Raw genomic sequence first — 24,552 nt, forward strand, 5'->3', positions numbered from 1 at the left:
GTTTGAAGTCAGTACCAAACTTGATGCATATTTCACATATCTCTACAAGCTTGGTACAAATTCCATCACAATCATGGTGAAAATCCCCTTAGTTTGTACCAAACTAGAGCAAACTTGGTGCATATTTCACATATCTCTACAAGCTTGGTACAAATTCCATCACAATCATGGTGAAAATCCCCTTAGTTTGTACCAAACTAGAGCAAACTTGGTGCATATTTCACATATCTCTACAAGCTTGGTACAAATTCCATCACAATCATGGTGAAAATCCCCTTAGTTTGTACCAAACTAGAGCAAACTGGTGCATATTTCACATATCTCTACAAGCTTGGTACAAATTCCATCACAATCATGGTGAAAATCCCCTTAGTTTGTACCAAACTAGAGTAAACTTGGTGCATTTCATATGTTCAATTAAAGTGTTTGGCAAATTTGTAACATATATGTACTAATATGTAGCAAGTTTTGATCTTTCGTACGGGCAGTTACATGATAGGTGAAGTTGCTAATTTTCACAGTAAAATCGAATGTGGAAGATGACATAGCGTCGTTTTTAAAGCGATTCTGCCTTACTTTGTTCTTCTCAGGCGTCTGTGGGGCACATATAGGCACAGAGCGGAATAGAACACAGGTGACTATCACACGATCAACTTTACTGCTCGTTCAAAAATTAACATTCTAGGGACTGAGATTATTAATTTGTAGGTTTTTAGCTCACATTTGGTATAGGTATGTATACCACAGAGAGCTTATATGGTAGGTCGGCGGCGTCTGTATGTATGCATGTTAGTATGTGCGGATGTATGTCTGTCCACATAAAAAACCCCTACACCCCAGCACCTACCATCTTAGTATTTGGTGTACAGGTGCACCTAGGGGTGGAGATGTCAATTTGTTCAAATGAACATGTCAGTGTCAAAAATATGCAAATGAGGTAAAACAAGGGAAAATCCTGCAAATTGCTAAAACTCTGTAACCACTTTCTATATTTGGTTGAAACTTGGTATGCAGGTACTGTATGGTTGCTTTAGTTACACTTGTTCAGATTTTGGTGAAATTTTCATATTGGTACTTTTTGGGCAATTTTCCCCATTTTTGGTCAAAAAATCACTTTTTCTCAAAGTATTTGTTAGATTGCTTTGGAACTTAATACTCTTAATCCTAGGGTTGTCTTCTGTCAGATTTGTAAAAAGTGTGGTGAAATTTTTGTATTTTTGTGTTTTAGAGTCAATTTTTTGCATATTAAACAGAATTCGAACTAATTTCTGAATTCCGAAGTCCAAAAAATAATACCACTCTTACTTGAATCTATGTACTGTCATGAGTGCATGTTGGTAGGAGGTTTACAAATATGACCCTGGATTAAAATTTGTAATCCTAGAATTGGTGCCACACCATTCCAAAAGTATGTGAGCAGCAAAAAATTCAGGTGAATTTTCTGGGGGTCACATTAATCTGTCAAAAATTCAGCTGATTTTTCAGCTGATGTTCCACGGCTAAAAATTCTGGTGAATAACAGAATATTTCTTTGTTAAAAGAATAATTGGCTGGATTTTAGACATCTGAAAAATTACCTGCATATCTTGTTTTTAGACAAAAATTTAGCAGATTTTTTAGAAATTGTTAACAAATTCCTTTCAGCTGACATTTTCAGCTGATTTTCAAAAATTTAGCTGAGTTTTTTACTGTACAATGTGTCCTTCTAAAAATTCAGCTGAATTTTTACTGAACAAGATGTTGATCCAAAATATCAGCTGATGTTTTATTACTGAGTAAAGTGTTCATCGAAAAATTCAGCTGAAATTTTTAGCGAATATGAATTTTAAAAAAGGCATTTTTGGGGATGTGAAATATCTTATTTGGAAAGTTATGGTACAATTATACGTCAGTATTATAGTAATATTAATATCTATCATTAAAACTTGAAATTAAAAGGAAATTCCGAAATTAGTTCATAATGCATAATTTATATTGTTGGGGCGATTTTCCCCATTTTGGGTCAAAAAATCATTTTCTTTGAAATCGCTCATTCGATTGCTTTGAAACTTGGTATGCATGTTCACAGCGGTAAACTTAGTTAAGTATACTTATTCTGGCCTGTCACATCAAAACAAATAGTAGCACAGTGTCATTGACCGTATTTTTGTAGTTGGTACTGAGATACTGCCTGATTACAGTAATTGGGAGGCTAATTTTCTGACAAGCAGTGACGGGCGGGAACAGTGACGAGATTTGCAGTTAGCAGCTCTAGTGGGACCTTGTTTTATCTTATGTACATGTACCAGCTATAGGTTTCCATTTGGTGAGCGAAAGACATATTTCGCATGAAAAAATACACAGAGAGATTAAATTGGCATCTATTACAAGCAGGCTATTAATCCCCTTGGACACAGTCCAGGGGACTTATAGGTTTGGTCATGTCCATGCGTGCGTACGCCAGTCTGTCCGTCCGTGCAGATATCACAACGATGCCTGGAGCAATTTCATTCAAACTTGGTACAAGGATTATTACCTGTGTCATACATATGCACGATGATTTGTTTTGTGATCCAATCCAATATGGCCGCTTGACAGCCATTTCGTTTCCTGTATTTGATGTTGTGCGTCCGTTCACATAAATTTTAAAGTGATGCTGGTAGCGATTCCATTCAAATTTGGTACATAGATTTCTCCATACATTATACATATGCACAGTTATTGTTTCCTTAGTAATTAGTGATATGTCTAGTAATGCTGCATCAAATTTGGTGAAACATAGAATAGATCTACTTCCTGAAGTGTAATGGCGTGCAAAGATCTGTAGCAGTTTCTTTTCAATTAATAAATTGCTTATTTGCATTTTTAATTAATTTTTGTAATTAGGCTGATATGTAAAAAAAGTTCAACAAATTTCATGAAACTTGGGACAGATGTTGAGCTTACATTGCTTTAACATAACAGTGAATAAAGACAACATCTCTGTCATATTAATAAATTTTTCATTTCCATATCAATTTCCTTATTAGAGTGATATGTCCAGATATACTGCATCAAATTTAATGAAACATAGTACAGATATTGATCTCTGAGTACTGTAATACTGAGTAAAGACATCAAGAAGTATCATGTCAATTAATTGCTAATTTGCATATTTGATGAAGTTTCATAATTCGTATGGTATGTCTAGAAATTTTGCATCAAATTTGATGAAACATGGTAAGGATGATGTAAATCTTCCAGTAGTGTAATGATTTGCAATGATATGTAACAATATGGTGATACAGATGTTTATCTCACAGTACTTTAATACTGTTTATTATTTTTTTTATTTGGCTTTATTTAATGAGGGTAGCCTGGTAAACTCTAGAGACAGTTTATCTCCCCCAGGGCCCTCAACATTACAACAAATATATACAAACCCACAAAAACAATTTTCAAAAGTGAAAATACAAATAACCACATATAACAACTGCCACATTTAACAGGAAAAGCAAGAAAAATTAAAATTCTGCCCAATATTGTTTTAAATAATTGCTTTTAAAAGAGACAAATGTCTCAGAAGATTTGACTTCTGTTTTCAACTTATTCCATTCCATAGCTCCCTATACTGACCATGTGTTTTTAAAAACTTTCAGTTTGGCTCTAGGGATATCAAGCTTATTTTGGGAGCTAGCTCTGGTCACACGGCTATGACACTGATTGACATATTGAAACATTTCCGTCATATACAATGGGGCTATACCTTTCAAGGATTTAAAAACTAAACATATTTTTGTATAAAATTCTATCAGGTAAAGGCATAATATGTTATCTAAAAAGTCAATTGGTCGGATAATTATACTTAGTGCCCATCATAACACTCACAGCGCGTTTCTGTAATTTGAATAACTTATTTATATTTGCACTAGTTCCCCATGCACTACAACATTATATTTGCACTAGTTCCCCATGCTCTACAACAATAGTGCAAATGGGGAAGTATATATGCATTATAATATGTTCGTCTAGTACCGTATTATACGTCTAAGTATAGCTATACGTGAATTGACCTTTTTATAAATTGAATCAGTATTTGACTTCCAGTTCAAGTGTTGATCTACCACTATTCCCAGAAGTCTTTCTTCATTTACAGACTCTAAAATATTCTGACCAAGTTTACAATGAAGAACATTTCTTGGTAGATGTGACAATCTCTGATGTGTGGTCATAAGCATGGTCTTTGTTAGGGGCCCAAGCCGACCGGCTGGGACCCTATTGTTATTGCTCAAGTTCTACTACTTCCTCTTCTTCCTCTTTTTTAGCTCCGCTGTCAGCGACGCGGAGCTTATCAAATAGGTTGATTTTCCATCGTCGTCTGTCGTCCGTCGTCGTCGTCGTCCGTCGTCCGTCGTCCGTCGTCGTCCGTCAACAATTGCCTTCTCCTCTGAAACCGCAAGTCCAATTGCTTTGAAATTTTATATGCAGTTCACTTAAGGTGACCTCACTTCAGTTTGTTCAAATCGTGGTGAAATTTGCATATTTGTATTTTTGGGGCATTTTTTGGTGTTTTTGGTAAAAAAATCTTCTTCTCTGAAACCGCTTGTCCGATTGCTTTGAAATTTGATATGCAGTTTGCTTAGGGTGACTTCAGTCAGATTTGTTCAAATCGTGGCGAAATTTGCATATTTGTATTTTTAAGGCAATTTTTGTCATTTCTGGTAAAAAATCTTAAAAATCTTCTTCTTCAAAACTGCCTGTCAGATAGCTTTGATATTTGGTACATAGGTCCTAGGGATGATCTATTTCAGATTTGTTCAAATTGTGCAGAAATATGCAAATTTGCATTTTTAAGGTAATTTTTGCCATTTTGGTCAAAAAATTTATTTCTCAAAAGTACTGGTCTGATAGTTTTGAAATTTGGTATACAGCTTTCTATCGATGAACTAAGTAATATGTATTGAATTTCTGATGAAATCTGAAATTTTGTATTTTTGGGGCAATTTTTGCCATTTTTGGTCAAAATGTGTATTTCCAAAACTACTCATCCGATAATGTGTATTTCCAAAACTACTCATCCGATAGCTTTGAATTTGGTATACAGGTTCCTACAGATTAACTAAATGATAGTTATTGAAATTATGATGAAATCTACAATTTTGTAATTTTAGGGCAATTTTTACCAGTTTTGGTCAAAAAATGTGTATTTCCAAAACTACTCATCGCATAGCTTTGAAATTTAGTGTACAGGTTCCTACAGATGAACTAAATGATAATTATTGAAATTATGATGAAATCTGCAATTTTGTAATTTTGGGGCAATTTTTGCCATTTTTGGTCAAAACATGTGTTTCTCAAAAGTACTGGTCTGATAGCTTTGAAGTTTAGTATACAGGTTTCTACAGATGAGCTAAGTAATATATATTGAATATCTGATGAAATCTGCAATTTCGTATTTTTGGGGCAATTTTTGCCATTTTTGGTCAAAAAATGTGTATAATCAAAACTACTCATCTGATAGCTTTGAAATTTGGTATACAGGTTTCCATAGATGAACTAAATGATATTTATTGAAATTATGATGAAATCTGCAATTTTGAATTTTTGGGGCAATTTTTCCTATTTTGGTCAAAAAATGCGTTTCTCAAAAAGTACTTGTCTAACAGCTTTGAAATTTGGTATACAGGTTTCTATAGATGAACTAAATTTGATCTTTTGAAATTATGATGAAATCTGCAATTTTTACTTTTGGGGGCAATTGTTGCCATTTTAGGTCAAAAATTTATTCTCAAAACTACTCATCAGATAGCTTTGGTTGACATGTTCTTAGGGATGATCCTATGTGATACATTCAAAGTATGATTAAATCTTCAATTGCGTATTTTTGCAGCTTATTTTAGCCACTTTTTTCTGGCCACTGCATCGAGCTATCAAAGATTTCCACCCTTCTTCATCAACATGTGTCAAAAATAGTTATTCAGTACATAAACACAGCGGAGCTATATCGGCCGCTAGGGCGCTTGTCTTCTTCTTCTGCCGATTCTTTGTCGACCTAGATCTCTTAAACGGCTAAACGAAAACTTCTCAAACTTGCAGGGCTAATAGGTGTTAATTAGTACTCGTGCACCTGACCCTTGAAATTTTGATTGGTCACGTGACCTGGCGGCCATATTGGTTTTTCCAAAAACCTAAAAATGGCTTCTCCAGAAGTCCTAGGGGTCTAGTCGATTTGAAATTTTTTGTATAGTAAGCATGACCTAAGGTCTTTAGAATTTGCAAATAAAATCGCATGCGGTCACGTGACCTTGGCCGCCATATTGGATTTTCTAAAATAGTCATTTAATCTTTAAAAATCTTCTTCTCCAGAACCGAAACATCGATTAAGCTCAAATTTTTTTCATGTCATCCTTACAGTGATCTCTTTTTAGTTTGCAAAAGACATTTCGATCGGTCACGTGATTTGGCCGCCATATTGGATTTTGTGAAATCACAATTTAATCTTTAAAAATCTTCTTCTCCAGAACCAATTCAGCAATTGAACTAAAATTTAAGAAATGTCATCTACAGTGTGATCTATTTCAAGTTTGCGAAAACCGTTTCGATTGGTCATGTGGTTTGGCCGCCATATTGGATTGCGCAAAAAATCGTAATTTAATCTTTAAAAATCTTCTTCTCCAGAACCAAAACACTGATTAAGCTGAAATTTTACTCATGTCATGCTTACAGTGATATCTTTCAAGTTTGCAAAAGGCATTTTCGATCGGTCATGTGGTTTGGCCGCCATATTGGATTTTGTGAAATCACAATTTAATCTTTAGAAATCTTCTTCTCCAGAACTAACACACCGATTGAACTAAAATTTTACATCTATCATCTACAGTGTGATCTCTTTCAAGTTTGCGAAAGGCGTTGGATCGTTATGTGGTTTGGCCACCATATTGAATTTTGCAAAAATCGTAATTTAATCTTTAAAAATCTTCTTCTCCAGAACCAAAACACTGATTAATATGAAATTTTACTCATGTCACCCTTACATTGATATCTTTCACGTTTGCAAAAAGCTTCTACATCTATCATCGAAAGTGTGATCTCTTTTAAATGTGCGAAAGGCATTTGAATCGGTCTCGTGGTTCCGCCGCCATATTGGATTTTGTGAAAAATCGTAATTTAATCTTTAAAAATCTTCTCCTCCAGAACAAATACACCTATTGAACTATAATTTCACACTTATAGTGGTAGTCCTTTTAAGTTTGCGAAAGGCATTTTGATTAGTCACGTAATTTGGCCGCCATAATGGATTTTGTTTAAATCACAATTTAATCTTTAAAAATCTTCTTCTCCAGAACCAATACACACATTCAACTGAAATTTTACTCATATCTTTCATAGTGCGAGCAGTTTCAAGTTTGCGAAAGGCATTTGGATCGGTTAAGTCGCCACAATGTTCATAAGGCTGCAGTTTAAACCTCGTCAGTCAGAAGATCGATCAGTGATGTATGTTATATTGTACACTTGAAAATCAAAGACGGCACGACAGACTGCAATGCCCGCTGTCAAATTCAGCTAGCAGTCACACGCACCCTAATCTTGGCCCCTTGTGTAAGGCAACTTTTGCGACCAGCTTTTGTACGTTGTCTAGTATACTGCGATGGAAGTACTTAGAGGAGTGTGCCACTAACTTTAAGGGGTGGCCGACTGGAATGATCGACTGAATAGAGACAAGGTCCTGCCAGGGCACAATTACTGGGGTCTACGCACAGCTGATATGTGAGTGTCAAGGACCATAAATGAAGCATTCGGGTATTTTTATATGTAGGTGTCTGAATGCACGCTCACTTGTTCATCATGATAAAAAAGACAGATACATGACATTGCAAGGTGTGGTGATTTGTTTATGTTTCTCTATCTGACATGCATGGAATGGCCCTGGTGTGTTGTGTAACTATTGAGAGCATGTAGCTGATTAAAATGTAAACAAGACCACATCAAGTCCAGCTGTTAATGTCGTAAATATCGCTGATACATATCCATTGAAACAGCACCTTGTTAAATGAAGTTCTGCAGCTTGATCGAATTTCACTGTAATTGCTTTGTGCAGTTGCATTTCCGGTCTAAGAGATCACCGAAATTTACTCGATATTTATCAGGGATTTGGGGACTCTGATATCGATACTAGACAATAGTAGAATGACTTGCCCTGTGCTTCGGTACGCCAGATCTGTGAAATCGTCGATATTTACATGTAATTGGATGTTTATCAGCAATTTGGGGACTCTGATATTGATAGTACACAATACTAGAATGACTTGCCCTGTGCCTGTGCACGCACGGTCTATGAAGTCGCCGATATTTACCAGATATTTATTGGCGATTTGGGGACTCAAATATCGATACTAGACGATACTAGATTCTGTCAAATCCCGGTTAAATATCCGATATATATCGTGACTTGCATTTCTGGTCAAACCCGACTTCCAGGACTGACTCTAACTTCGATACTGAACGATACTAGATTCTGTCGAATCGCGGGTTTATATCCAATATCGGAGAAGTTGGACGCTCTTGCCATAGTTCTAGGTCTAAATAGGTGCGACCTGGCATCTTATGTATGTTTGCACAACTTATTATAGTGGAAACAGTCAGTAAACATCCACTTCCTTCGGCGTCTTTGCCTGCTTTGTTTTGTGCGCGACTTTCGCGCTGTCAGTAACTTTACCAGGGCAGACAATGGCTCGGAAATGCGCGATTTGCGCAATCGCGCAGGCGAGAGAAAACCATGTCCACCATCGTTAATTATGCCGGTTCCATCACTGTTACTAATGAATCAAAAATAATCCTTATATCAGCCATATTATCGACATGTTTTGTCATTTAATTGTCTACTCTTTGAACACAATAATTTGTCGCTTTGTCGTACGTCGGCCGATGACTGACGGCAGACTTCTTGGGCATGCAACCAACATAGTGAGAGTTGATAGCGTTGGAATTTGACAAAAGCTTAAATGAGCATGCGCGAAAAGTTTCAAGATCCCCTGTTTTTATAGTCCGGTCATTGTACGCTTTCGGTAGTTTCGAGACATCCAAACAATGCAAATGCATTAAAAATGCATGGTACGATGCACCTAAAGTTGATTGAAGTCAGTGAAATGTTAAAAATTAAAATAATTTTTAAAATCGTAGTTTCTTTTGTGTCTCTCCTATATCCATACGAACCTATTTGGAATTAGGCAGCGCAGGCCAGGTTTCCTAGCAATAGAATGCGTTATCTGAGTCTGTGCAGTAGTGAGTTAGTTTCAGTCGGGATTCGATATATATCGGACATTTCACCACCTTACATGTACATGTTTTCATAAAACCGACTTCATGGACTGACTGTAACCTCGATACTAAACGATACTAGATTTTGTCAAATCGCGGGTAAATATCCAATATATATCGGAAATTTCACCGCCTTACTGTTCTGGTAAAACCCAACTTAATTCCAGCATGCTGACCTTGATACATAGGCGATACTGAATTCTGTCAAATTACCACCACCTATAGATCTAGCCGAGCCAATCTAACTTCGATATTGTATAATCTAGTAGCCGTAAATATTGGATATCATATAAAAAGTGCAATGTCGCGGTGTCCTCGGGATTCCGGGATAAACTCCTTTGTGTAACGCTCACCCCGCCCGCTATCGCGTTCACCACACTCAGGTTTCTCACATCGCCTTCACCCCACTAAAGCATTCACAAATCAAAGTTTAGGGGCGTTCAGTTTTTACGTAGTTTACGGCCTGGGGGGGGGGGGGGGGCCGGCAAAATCTTGTCGCCGGTGTTCAAAAAATATAGACCCCCCCTGCATTTTTTGTGAAAAAATGATGACCCCCCCTTTGTCAGACGAAAAAATTGATGACCCCCCCCCCCCCCCCCCCCCCCTGAAAATAACCAAAACCCATATGTCAAATTTACCCGCATGGTTTGGATTTGAACTCCGGTACGCGGCGCACTTTATTCGTGTAGCAGAGATGCCAGTGCACAAACTTCTCAGCCACATCCATTGAAACGTCTGTTAATTGGGACGACTGCAAGGCAATTTTTAACTTCATTTCCATAGACAACTCATGTCCATGGACATTGTATAAAGTAAACTTTATTGGAGTGGTTCGCCAAAGGCAGCCCTCCGGTTAAGAGGGTCATGGACCATTACGTAAAGTCAACTTTATTCTAGTGGGCCACCAAAGGTGGCACGCGGTAAAGAGGGTCGATCATGGCTATTGCATAAAGTAGACTTTACTGAACAGGGCCGCTGAAGGCGCGCGGCCATTACCATTGTTCAGTGCGTGATCCCAGGGGTCCCTCAAAAATGTTTCTAATACAAGCCGCGGCTTCAATTGGGAATTTTATGGTAAGATTGCCGTGGGGTATTACATGAAGTCAATTTATTGTAGTGGGCCGCCGCAGGAGGCCTGCCGGTAAAGAGGGTCGATCATGGCCATTGCATGAAGTAAACCTAATTGGAGTGGGCCGCCAAGGCGCCTGCCCGTTAAGAGGGTCATGGGTAATACATAATGTATATTTATTGTAGTGGGCCGCCGAAGGCGGCCCGCCGGTAAAGAGGGTTGATCATGGCCATGGCATAAAGTGAACTTTATTGTTGGTATTATGTTTTTGAAAATGTGGTGACCCCCCTTTCCTACCAGTGAAAAAGCAATGACCCCCCCTTTGCGGATTCCAAAATTACGATGACCCCCCCCCCCCCCCCCCCCCGATTTTGCCGCCCCCCCCCCCCCCCCCCCCCCCCCCCCCCCGGCCGTAAAAACTGAACGGTACCTTACGATGCAGCTAGAAGGCAGCTACAATTACCAACTACAAATTGTTTATTGATTGTTGTCAGTTGGGAAGGAAACTAGGTTTAAAATGGCTGCTCACTCACAGCCTGTCGGTAAAATGGCTAATCAAAGCTGGACACTCTTATAATAGTTCTGGGTCTAAATAGGTGTGACCATTTCAGTTGTTAGTGTAGCTGTTCAGAACGTTTCTTTGCACAACTTATTACAGTGGGAACACTCAGTAACCATGCACTTCGTGAGGTTTATTAGTGTAAAAGTAGCCCTGCGTTCAGGTGTGTGTTCCCGGCGTTATACGGCCTCCACCACAGCCCTGCAACGGTCTGTAGAGATAACTTGGGTCTCTTCGGCGAGATTCACAATGGCGATCTCCATGGGTAAATTTAAATAACTTGTCGAGTACGTTATGTTTCAGAATGCGAGCGGTTTTGGACGTTAGAAGAAGTTAATCGCAACTTTTCTGCGGTAGGTTAGGAGGTAAAAGCAGATAGGGAAAGGATATTGCCTCTTCTTTTTACATCCATGCCCCAATAGAGAAGAATTTCGGCCAAAACGACCGTATTTTCGTTGCGCGATCAACCTCCCTATAAGTGCAACGGGTGTCGATGATCCCGATGTGATCGTTGGCCCATCAAACGGGTTTAAGTTACTGAACCTTTTCAGAGGGGCTGTTCAAGTTACGGATTAGTTTGGAAATCCGTGTTTGGCTGTAGGTGACTGTGTGATTATGGATAATTGCGGTTTCCACCACGCGCGATATATTGAACAAAATCTCCAACTACTATTGCGGAAAGTCTACCGTGAATTTGGAAAGTTAGGTAACGGCAAAAGCATACGACTTATTTTACAAAGTAGAGCAAATGCGCAATTCTTGTCGCAATATTTGAGCATTAAACTTGATCGTCAGTGAAACAAAAAGACGGTTCTCAATATCAAAACATTATGTATTTCATATTTTAGGGTTCTGTTTAAGTAATAGACATGAACATTTGGATTTATGATCCATGATTTCCGTGATCCGTGACATGATTCAAGCTTGCCGTGAATACGCACTGATTTTTTTTGTGATGACCCCTGACCCAAGTGTCATCGATTCGTTGTGTGCGCTGTCCGAGCATCGCTTGCTAAAATTCATGGAGCTACCAAAGCTCCATGCTAAATTCAATCGTAAAGCAAATGTATCGAAAGTCTAACATGCACAAATATCTCAAGTCTATGAGTATTTTACTTTTGAACTGGTATGAAAATGGATATCTAATTCGTTTGAAAAACTGGTGTGCTGAAGCAGGTTTCGTGCTGTTAAAGCGCGACATGTACAGTACAGCACTGATAGCGATTGCAGGTTTATTACCAAGGCTGCGTTCACAAAAAACGGTGGGGGGGGGGGGGGGGGGGGCTGGAGAAATTCAGGAACGGTGATTCGAAAATTTTGAGGGTAGTAGAGAGGGAACTTGAAATATTGCCCACCTGTAGGGGGCACTTAAAAATGTTTTGGTTTCCTTTTATGTTTTACATTTTCCGATTCCAAGTTTTTGTAGGTAATTTAATGAACAATGAATACCATTTTTATGTCATTTAAATGTTGTAATGTTAGTAATAATTTAACAGAATCTACAACCATTTTGTCACATTCCATGACTTTTATCTCGACAAAAATCTAAACATGTGTGATTTGTCGTAAAAAAATCAGACTTGAGCCTAGTAACAGGGCACAAGCTCCAACCGTTGATGATTTTTGCAATATTTCGATCCAATATATCAACTACAGTTTCTTGCTGTCTCCCTACAGCATGCTCAAACACACAATGTTCAGTTTCTTGACAAAAAACAGTATATATAAATATTATTAGATGCTAGTTTAATTAGAGTCCAGACTGACAGTCAGTTGTCAGTCAGCATTGATGCATGGTACACGTACACTGGCTGTGCTAGCAAGCTGAATACTGGACAGTTCAACATGCTGTAGAGAGTAGAACACGAACGCAGTTGTATAAACTGAACATAAATATTGTCAAATTATCAAAGATAATATTACAAACAAAAGATGGGGTCACCATGCTTGATTTTCTATATTTTCACATTCTTGTCATAAAATTATACAAAAGTAAAACTTTGAACACTAAAGATGAAATGAAAAAATATATGACTAAATGGAATTACAACCAAATTTGCAATTATTACACTCAAAATTTCAGAGATGAATACATTAATTTGATGGAATATTTCAGCCTTCCAGTATCGTCAATTTTGAGTGGCATCTAATTCATATGCCTTGTACTTTTGAAAGACATTTTTGGTAGCTCACCGTGCTCAGTTTCAGAATCCACATTTGATTTTGCAAAAATCGCAATTTATCTCTAAAATCTTATTCTCCAGAACCACAACACTGATGGCAATGAAATTCCACTTTTGTCATTCGTAGTGAGAGCTCTTTCAAGTTTGTGAAAGGCAATTTGATCGGTCACGTGGTTTTGCCGCCATATTGTATTTTGCATAAACATACGATTACGATTGAAACAGACAGTAAATATGAGATGATGTTCGAAATTCTTCTTTACAAGGACTTGACTGTTTTCAAGCTGATATTTTGCACATAATAAAATCACTGCACGAACTGAAACCATGTTAATCGCTTGGGCCCGCCAACGCTGCTTGCAGCTTTAATTTTACTTGTATTTATAACCATTTTATTTTGCATACACCTGAATGTCTTACTGATTCAAGATCATCATTGAGTGTTTTTTTCAATTTCTGCCAGGTTCTTTCCTTTTGCCATGATTGTAGAATCATCGGCATACCTTTCAATGGTGTTGTTAGTAAACAATATGAAAAAAAGGGTTCCAAGTATCAACACACAACTTGTTTCCTATTTGAGAGATATGAATGAAACCAGTTTATGGATGTTATATCACAATTATAGATTTCAAGCTTTTTAAGAAGCACATCATGGTTCACCAGGTCAAAAGCCTTGCGTAAATCTATAAAAATGACACCATTTAGATCACCATTATCCATAGCCTTAGACCAGGTTTGAACCATTTTACATAAAACGGTCTCACATGAGAAACCTTTTCAAATACCTGACTGTGAGTCATTAACCATAGGTTTTAAGAAGCCGTATAAATGACTATGAACGTGCTTCTCAAATATCTTTGAAAGGACCGGGAGTACTGAAACAGGCCTGTAGTTTCCACGATCTTGTAAGGATCCAGACTTGTGCAAAGGGGTAACCTTTGCTCCCTTCCATACATCTGGAAACACACCTGTTTTTAAGCTTAAATTATAGATGTAGCATAAAGATCTAGCTATAGCGTTCGATGATAATTTAAGAATCTTAGGACTTATCTGATCAAGTCCAGTAGCTTTAGCTGTATTTAAACTTGATAATTCTTTTAACACAAATTCCTTGCTAACTGGAGGGATTTTAAAACTCACATCTGGACCCAAAGTGTCATGAACATGAACTGATCATGAACTGTGTGATGACATTAAGAAGCATCATGTCAATTAACTGCTAATTTGCAAATTTAATGAACTTCCATGATTTGGGTAATATGTCTTGAAGCGCTGAATCAAATTTGATGAAATGTTGTACAGATGTTTATCCCCAATAGTGTGATGGTGTGCAAAGATGTGCAGCAGTATCATGTCAATTAACAGCTGATTTGCATATATTATGAATATTCATAAATAAGGCTTATGTGCCAAGAAATTGTTCATCAAGTTTCATGAAACTTGGTACAAATGTTGTTCTCATTGCTTTAACAGTGAATAATGAGATTTATAAGAGCTATGTTAATAATTTTTTTAAATTTGCATAATTAATGAACTTTCCCTTTTGAGTGATATGTCCAGAAATACTACATCAGATGTGATGAAACATGGTATAGATGTTGATCTTACAGTGGTGTAGTACAATTCAGTGACACTGTGCTCTCCCTGGCCTTTCAAAATTGTTAGTAAATTTATGAATTGGTTCAAAAAATATTAGTAAGAACAAATTATGTAATGCTGAGCCCGCCAATTTTCAACAAGGACTTCTGGTACTCAATGAATGATTTTAAGGGTATAGAAATGATAAATGATTTCATGAGAGACAAAGGCAAACAAAAATTCCTTTTTAGCTTTTATGAAAACAATTAACATATTTTGATACGTATTTTCAAAAGATCCATCGCATTACACAGTACATCATGGGTCATAAATGCTTGTGGCATTGAAATTTCTTCCTGGTCTCAATAAAGTGTGTCATTTTGGTCAACCGGCCTAAAAATGTTATTCAATTAATCAATCTTTATTATCATTTTATTTCTCAGTGGTCGATGATTATATATATATTAGAATATGAAGTGGTCATTAATATTAATAGTGTTTGCACAAGTTTTAGATGCTAGAAAATCTGTACCCTGTTTTTCATATTTGGAAAGCTCTGTTACCTTTAAAGTATGCATGTCATCCATAGGTACTAGGTGGTACCTCTATAGCTGCAGTCATTATGCCATGTTCAGCTCTAAAATTCTTTTAAAACAACCACTAATCAGAACATTTGGCAGTCTGTGGTTTCGTTCAAACTTTGTCTCCTTATAACTGCAAATTTAAGTGCGCAAACTGAAACTGGTGATCCTGCTAATGTTTTCACAGAGACAGTCACATTTTTAAAATGCTGCAGATGATCGTTATTTTTTTTGTCTGGAAAAACTGTCGTCGTGCGACTGTGCACAACATTGTCTCTGGAGCATCAGAGAAAATTATCAGTATTCAAAACATTTGCTGAGACAGTTTCTTGTAAAATATTTTGAAGGAAACTATTAAAATTGGAAATTTCAAAGAAAAATTCAATCTGCATATCGTCAAATGACAAATCTATGACAACTAAGATTTCAGGCTAAGATTTCCGGCTCGCTTTAGTGCCTCCATGCACAGACGGACACTTTGCGGTACGTCGTTCAACCATGCGCAATCTGGACTGCAGTTCGACTGTCTTTCAGGCTGACTGTTCTTGATCACTTCTCGGCGGTTTCATTGTTTCCAATTTTTTCATATCAGTTGCTGTTTTTAGCTCATATTTGGTTTTATATATATATATACCAAAAAGAGCTTATATGATGAGTTTGAGTGGCGTCTGTATGTCTGTATATTTGTGGGTATGTATGTGCGGATGTATGTCCGTCACACACAAAGGCTCCCATACTGCCAAAGCTACCGTCTCAGTATTTGGTGTAAAGGTAGATTTAGGGGTTTAGATGTGAATTTGTTCAAATGAACACATGAGTGTCAAAAATGTGCAAATGAGGTAAGAAAAAGGGAAATACTGCAAGTGTGCAGGAGTGGTGGCAGTGAACTGAATCAGCCCACACATTTCAATAAGAGGATTTTGACCTTTAACCTATTTGTATGCAGGGTACCTATTATGTTTGGGAGTGGTAGCAGTAACTGAAACAGCTAATTGGTCATTTCCTGTCATTGTTTATGAACTGTGACATATCAACAGATCTGCTGAAACCATGGATGTCTATTTTTGTATATCCATGGTTGAAAGATTCTCTGCTATGCATGTTGCTAAAGTTGACCTTCAGTACCTAACGTTTCAGACCTTATTTACTTTGTGTCATTCTCAATTTTATGGTTTAAATATTTCTTGTTGTTTTTCTGTTGTACTGTACAGAAATTGTCATAACATCAACGTATAATTTTCTTCACTTAACAGATAGAAATAACACTTATTGTTGATCTTTGGTATGTACCAATTCTGATCAAATTTGAGCGACACCGTATAATTGCGGTATTTTTATCCCAAACTTTCTTTCCCAGCTAAGGATACTATCCATCTAAAGCATTTGTAACTGCCCTCTTCCCTCAATCCGCTTCAACCGTCCATTCGGAAAGTTGATAGCGTGAATGTTTGGGTGTCTTGAAACTACCGTTATGCATAGCACACCAGTATCTTGAAACCTTTTTGCGCATGCTCAAGTTAGCACAGGTCAAAGTCCAAAGCTATTGCCATGTGTGGATGCGACGATGATAGGGGTAGAGTAGTTTTTGAAAGATGAGATATGACAGCATTTCCCCGGAATTCATAATCTTAACTGAAAATCAGGCTTCAAAAATAACAAAATTATTCGTAAATGGCCGATCGGGCATTTGTTTTTTTTCGTAAATTTTCATTTTTGTTTGTAATTTACGAACGTTACGAGCGACAGCGAGAGCACAGTGACACTTAGCATTGACATTTAAATTAATTGCTAATTTGCATACATAATGCATTTTTGTTTTTAGGGTGAATGCCCAGAAGCACTGCATCAAATTGTATGAAATATGGTACATGTGATAATCTGTCAGTGTTATAATAGAGTGAAAAATGTTTGGCAACATCCTGTTGATTAATTACTACTTGAATCATTTTTGTAATTAGGGTGGCAGCCCAGATTGGTTTAACGTTTTCACTACTATGGAGCTCATTCTGGGCCATTAAGCCTAATGTATATTGCAGTATTTTAATCACAGACCCAATTAATGAACAGGACACAATATGTGGTTTATCCCATGATGCAACGCGATTCGTACACAGAGAGATCACCATTCTACCACTGAGGGCGCCATTACAAATATGACTAAAGCTGTGTCCCAAAATAGCACCAGCTAGAAATCGAGGTCGCATGACTTTTATCCTCGTTCACAGTTACTTCCATGTGACAGTCCGAAAGACATATTTTTTCAGTTTTTTCCGGTCCTGTATAGCATTTTTCTATCCAAAGATCCATCCATATCATTGAAAAATTATCGTTAAGTTTTCATTTTTTGACCTTTTTGGGGATATTTTTAGCTATCTCCTCTTAGGTTTGGTCATATCCTCGGTGTGTGTGTGCGTGCGTGCATCCGTCTGTCCGTCCGTCCATCCGTCTGTCCACGATGATATCTCAGAGATGCCAGGAGCGATTTCATTCAAACTTGGTACAAGGATTACTTCATATGCCTTACATATACACATTGATTTGTTTTGTGATACGATCCAATATGGTTGCCGTGCGGCCATTTTATTATGATTTTTTCATGTACAGAGCCATGACAGACATGTTTCAACCGATTTTATTGAAAGTGGCACCAAAAAGACATTGACCTATGTCGTACATATGTACGTCAATTTGTTTTATGTTATGATCAAATATGGCTGCATGGCGGCCATTTCGTTACAATTTTTTCATGTCTGGGGGTCACTCCTTAGCCATAACTCAGGCACGTCTCAACTGATTTCATTCAAAGTTGGTACAAGGACATTGTATTTAATGACCTTTTCAAATTAGGATGGTGGCCTACATTGGTTTTATGTTTTCACCAGCATGGAACTCATTCTCAGCCATTAAGCCCCATCAGTATTGCAGTATTTTTAATCACAGACCTAATTAATGAAGAGGACTCGATCCTCTCTTAGGACTTGTAATTAAAGTACCCATTAACAAGTGGGGACTGTGTCATCAACAATGACTTGTTGTTTTTTATCTTTATTGTTTTCATACCTTCCCCAAGTGTAACTTTGTTTTGTATTTTGTAGGCATCATTTCCCACATGATTATGTTTAGTGAATAACAAGTCCCCACAGACACTGTCCGGGGGGACTAATAGGTTTGGTCATGTCCGTGCATGGTCCTTCCGTGCGTCCGTCCGTGCATCCGTGCGTGCGTGCGTCCTTGCGTCCGTCCGTTCACGCAGATATCTCAGAGATGCCTGGAGCGATTTCATTCAAACTTGGTACAAGGATTACTCCATATGTCATAAAGATGCGCGTCGATTTGTTTTGTGATACGATCCAATATGGTCGCCTGTACATTTTTCATGTACAGAGCCATAACTCAGGCATGTTCCAACCGATTTCATTCAAAGTTGGTACAAGGACATTGACCAATGTCATAGATATGCACGTCAATTCGTTTTGTGATACGATCTAAAATGGCCGCTGTGTGGCATTTGTTACGATTTTTTCATGTACAGAGCCATAACTCAGGCATATCTTAATCGATTTTATTCAAAGTTGGTACAAGGACATTGACCTATGTCATACATATGCACGTCAATCTGTTTAGTGATACGATCCAATATGGCTGCCAGGCGGCCATTTTATTACAATTTTTTCATGTACAGAGCCATTTCTCAGGTATATCCGCATGTTTTAACCGATTTTATTCAAAGTTGATACAAGGACATCGACCAATGTCATAGCTATGCACATCAATTGTTTTGTGATGCGACCCAATATGGCCACTCTTCGGCCATTTTGTTACGATTTTTTCATGTCCTGAACCATAACTCAGACATGTATCAAGCGAATTCATTCAAAAGTATTTTTATCACAGACCTAATGAAGAGGACTCTATCCTCTCTGAGGACCTGTAATCAAAATACCCATTAACAAGTGGGGACTGTGTCATCAACGATGACTTGTTGATACACTAGTACAGAAATTTGCGAGAAATCTGAGAGAAATGCACACTTTCTCACTGTATTGCGAGAAGTAAGCGAGAAAACATACTTTCTTGCAATCAAGCTGCGAGAACTGTGCTTTCTCGCATGCATCTGTGAGAAATTGAATTCTTGCAATCAATCAGCAAGAACTATGTTTTCTCGCTCTGCATCTGCGAGAAATTGTGAAATTTTTGTGAAATGCTTACACAGAAGAATACAATTTCTCGTGATGCAAAGTGAGAAAACAAATTTCTTGCTGACTGATTGCGAGAATTCAGTTTCTCGCAGATGCTGAGCGAGAAAACACAGTTCTCGCCAGCTGTTTGCGAGAAAATTAAATTCTTGCGAGGTTATTGCGAGAAAGTTATGTATTCTTGCTTACTTCTCGCAAAAAGTGAGAAAATGTCCATTTCTCGCAAATTTCTCGCATATTTCTGTACTAGTGATACAATTGTGTGTTTATCTAATGAATGCTATCCACCCCTTTTTGTTCAGCCTTGGAGGAACAGCTTATCCAGGATGGAACAGAAGTACCTTTGCTGACAGGAACAGATGAAAACTGCAGCTCACTAGTTCAGAGTTTACTTTCACCCAAAACTACCATCACCAAGGTCACTCATTATTGGGTCGAACATCTACTGAAATTAGGAAATAGTGTGATACTGTCTCAACTATATGAAGAAAAGATGATTTTACTAAAACAGCCACATGTAAGTGATGGCAAGCAAGAAAAAGCTGGTTCAGAAGAAATATTCAAGGATCCAGGAAAACAAATTGAAGGGGACTTTAAAAAGGTGAAAAAGATTTACTCAGAACATACAACTGAACAAGCAGGTGAGTGAATAAGAGATAATCAATGTTTACTATAGGATATTTAAATTTCTTTAGTTAATTGAATAAATAATTCAATGTAATTTTGAGAAACATGATGTTATGCATAATTATTAAGTACCTTATTTATTAAAGCTTTTACAAATATTTAAGATTGATTAGAGGGCAGATTCCCAGTTGTACAAGTGTGTTGGATTTCTGTAAAGAGCAGCCGGAGCCCTATATAAACATAGACATTTAACTTAACAGTAAAGTCTTCAATATGCTTTGATATCAAGCATCTCTTTACAAGATTCTTTTTAGGATGAAAATATCTGTGCATTCTGGAAACACATTTGTCTTGTTGCTCTGTAATAGTAGCATTTTCTGTAATCGTCTTTTCTGTTTTTCTTTTCTTTTCTCGGAAAGTTGTCCCACAATCTGAATTGGACACAGTGAAAAAAATTCTACTACATGAACAAAGGCAGACAAGGCAAAGAACCATGAGTTTAGAAGAACATGTTGGGAAAAAGGACTCAGAGCTTGAAGAGAATCAAAAGATGACAATGAAACTTACTGAAAAATCAGGTCAGTGAAAACAGCAGTGAGAAATCTTCCTTTAATATGCTATATGCTAATATGCTAATATGCTATGTGAGATGAAATGCATCTACAAACAATTGTATTTTAGCTCAGTAAGAGTATCATTTTATGAAATCAAGCTTATGTTCTTTGATTTCTCAAAGGTGAACTAATTATGGCAGAGAAGGAAATCGCCTTTTTCAAAGATCAGGTTAGGAAGCAGGCCCTAGAGCTTAAAAAGCAGGAAAAGATGATACAAGAACTTTCTGGAAAGTCTGGTGAGTGAAAGAAGTCATACTTGTAATATGCTATACACGCATATGCAAGTATGTCTTTCTGTGTGTCTTTTTATTTAAACCAGTGGTGTTGCTGAAATAAAGGAGACCAAGAAAGATAAAGGTAATGTGGAACTGATGGCACCAGTCCTGAAATGTGTGTTGAAAATGTTTATTTAATGATGAGATCAATTTACTGGGTACATGCCTAGTTTAGAAGTGTTATATTCCTTCTAGATGTGATAATTGACATACATTCATTAGCAAAATGGCAGATACGAGACTATAAACTGACTAGGACCTTTGTGAATACCTCAATATGAAAGCCTCATAATGAGATACTTTAGGTTTGAACCGTTAAAGTTTCATTTTTAACACAACAGACTATAGTCTATAGAAGCTATTGGGATGGGTATCCGTCCGGCGTCCGGCGTCAGTCTGTATGTATGTATGTATGTATGTATGTATGTATGTCCGTTTGTGAGGCGTCCGTCCACTCAAATATCTTGAGAACCGCAGTACTTAAAGATTTGATATTTGTTTTGTAGATGAAAAATATGATTTTGAGAAACTATTTTTTTTAATTTTTTGATATTGTTGAAAATAGGCAAATTTATGCCAAAAAGATGTTTTTGGTAAAAAATCTTCTTCTTCAGAACCGCTGGTCAGACAGCTTTGTTATTTGGTATACAGGTCCCTAGGGATAACCCAACTTAGATTTGTTCAAATTGTGATGAAATATGCAAATATGTATTTTTAAGGAATTTTTTTGTCATTTTTGGTTAAAATTTGACTTACATTGTATGTAATTCTTGTACTGTATAAACCCTATCAATTCACCCAGAAAAAATAATTAATATGATTTTAAATAATTGAATCAATTAGAAATCATCAAAACCAAAATATTTTAGTGTAGAATTATCAGAAAGTTCAACTTTTTTTGACAGTCCATAGTGAAATGCTTACCATCTTGGAGGATTAAAACATGTAAAGGCAACTTTCCTGAATCCCAACTTTGACATATTCTGAACCGTCATTTATTGTGCCCTGTATGTTATCTAAAAGAAATTGCTCAAAATAGTCAATAGAGATAGAGATAGAGATAGAGAAAGTTCTAATTTCCATTTATGGTTGACTTGGTAAGGATAAAATAAAATTACTTTTTGAGGAAAAAAATAGAGTGGTCAATTAAAAGAGTGGTCAAAGTGATAGGGTTTTTATGGTAAAGCTGGGCTATAAGATTCATGTTCTATTTATAGCAATTATGCAATCTGTGTAAACAGTGCAATGAAAGTTACATCATTCCTTATAATGCTTTTGATGACCTTGAACTTCTTAAGTTTCAAACATTTGTCTCTTCAGTGTGCTTTCTCTGAGTATGTACAGTCTCAACTTATTCAACAGAACTCACTTACAATGTTAATAAAAGATATCCACCTTCTTCATCAATACATGTGTCACAAAAGGTTATTCTCTACATAACACAGCAGAGCTCTGTCAACTGTTGAGTTGCTTGTTCTTTCAAAACCGCTGGTCAGACAGCTTTAATATTTGGTTTACAAGTCCCTAGGATGACCTAAGTGAGATAATTTCATACAGTCAGGAAATACTTAATTTTGTATCCATGTCTATAGTAGCTTCAGGGACTTTGGCCCTATGTTTAACACAACTGACCAAAGGTCAATTGTGTTATTGTGGTTGGGTTTTGAGTTAACGTCGGACAGTGAATATTTTCTGTAAACAACAAAAAGTCAAAAACCGCTGAAAAGACTGTGTTGATATTTGGTACAGACAGTGTGTGAAACTCACGCAAAATCTCTAATGGCCAAGCAGGCCAGCAACTTAAAAAAAATCATTGGCCCTGAAGGAAATCAACTGGTCTGATCCTCATGTGAAATCCAATTATAGATCAGATTATGTACCCGCACTCACTATTATGGGCCAAAAACATGCGATTGAAAAAATAAAAAGACACTACTTCAACATTCTAACTCCAAACTGTTTTTGTGCCTTTTAATTCTTTTAAAGGAAAGCAAATGAAGATGCACTCAAAACCAAAAGTTTGAGCAACTGATCTCAGTGCCAAAAAACATATGAAATCAGTGAAAGGTTAAGCACAGACACATAAAACTTTTATTTCTTAAAACAGCCTTTTACATCAAATATTTCTAACACTGAGAAAACGGGCACAAGCCTGGGCTTGAAATATGTCCCAACATGGCTACGCATCCAGAACTCCGATCAGGGATAGGTAACTTTTGGCACCACAAACATAGGATCACACACAAAGGGTGTCTAGAAACGATTCTCGCTTCTCCTCTTTGAGGGACTTGTCGTCAAATTTAAGGAATAGGATACAAAAAATTAGGGCAGCTGATGAACAGATATAATGTCAAAAATGTCGAAACCTACGTTTAAAAGACAAATCACACAAATTTAAAATGTAAGCGTAATCTTTACAGGTGACCAAGGCAAATGGCCATCAAGGTCAAATAACAATGAAGACGTGACTTTGATTATCGAACTTTTACTTTCTAAGTTTGACGTCCAATATATTTCCGCCATGCATAACAATCGATATATGAGAATGGATATATCGGGTCTTATATCGATACTACACTTTGGCTTGCCTTCTGTTGCGGCATACCGCGTTTGCAAAATTGCCGATTTTTTACCCCAGGCTGATACATATCAGCAATTTTTGGGACTGTATTATAATAATCGATACTAGGCAATTCTAGAAAGCCTTGCATCTCAACACGCCGGATCTGTGGATCTGTGAAATCACAGAGATTTACTAAATATTTATCGGTGATTGGTACTCTAATATCGACACTGAGAATGCATGCCTTGCCTTGTGTCTCGGGCATCTCTGCTCTAAGTAAAATCACCGATGTTTATTAGCGATTTCGGAGATTTTGCCACCTCACAGATCTTGCCAAGCCCGACTTCCTCAATCCAGCTCTAACTTTGATACTAGATGATATTATACTTGTCAAATTGTGGGTAAATATTCAATGTACATCGGGGAAGTCACCATATACTTTACAAATCTGGCCCCTCAGTCTAGCCAAGCCCGACTTCCGTAGTCCGACACTAACTTCAATTATACGATACTAGACTTGTACCGTGCGTAAATGTACTATATCAGAGATTTCACCATCTCACTTATCTGACCAAACAATTCTAATTTTGATACTGTTGTCCATTAGCTGTAAATATCTGATATCATATAAAAGTGCAATGTTGAGGTGTCCTCGAAATCCCGTTTATCTTGACACATGCAACACAGTCGATACGCTAAACAATAACTCTTTTATGACCACAAAGATCTCTCAAACCTAACACATGCTTAACCAATGGGGAGCATATTGAATAGCGCCACTACTCTCGCGTAAAAACGTGAGGTAAAGCCTTTCACCCTTTCACTTCGATGCCCTACTGATCAGTCTGTTCACTTTTTAGTCCCCGCGGACAAAGTCCGTACATGTGTCCATCTGTGCGTCCATTCACGCAGATATCTCAGACATGCCCTGGTCAATTTCTTTCAACCTTTGCACAAGGATAGTACCCTACCCAATACAGACGCACGTCTATTTGTTTCATAATGCAATCAAATTTGGCCGTGCTAGAGGA

The 24,552-nt window shown here is 37.2% G+C and overlaps 1 protein-coding gene across 1 annotated transcript in view; it reads left to right on the forward strand.

Moving 5' to 3' along the window:
• LOC139119532 (protein mono-ADP-ribosyltransferase PARP14-like) overlaps positions 1 to 24,552 on the forward strand; it is a 240,592-nt gene that overhangs the window by 64,771 nt on the left and 151,269 nt on the right. Inside the window, exons 8-10 of the mRNA XM_070683374.1 lie at positions 19,745 to 20,083; positions 20,489 to 20,647; positions 20,806 to 20,919. Of these exons, the coding sequence (XP_070539475.1) occupies positions 19,745 to 20,083; positions 20,489 to 20,647; positions 20,806 to 20,919 (612 nt within the window). The remainder of the gene's footprint in view (positions 1 to 19,744; positions 20,084 to 20,488; positions 20,648 to 20,805; positions 20,920 to 24,552) is intronic.

Source organism: Ptychodera flava, chromosome 20 (assembly GCF_041260155.1).
Source record: "Ptychodera flava strain L36383 chromosome 20, AS_Pfla_20210202, whole genome shotgun sequence".
NCBI classification, from domain to species: domain Eukaryota; kingdom Metazoa; phylum Hemichordata; class Enteropneusta; family Ptychoderidae; genus Ptychodera; species Ptychodera flava.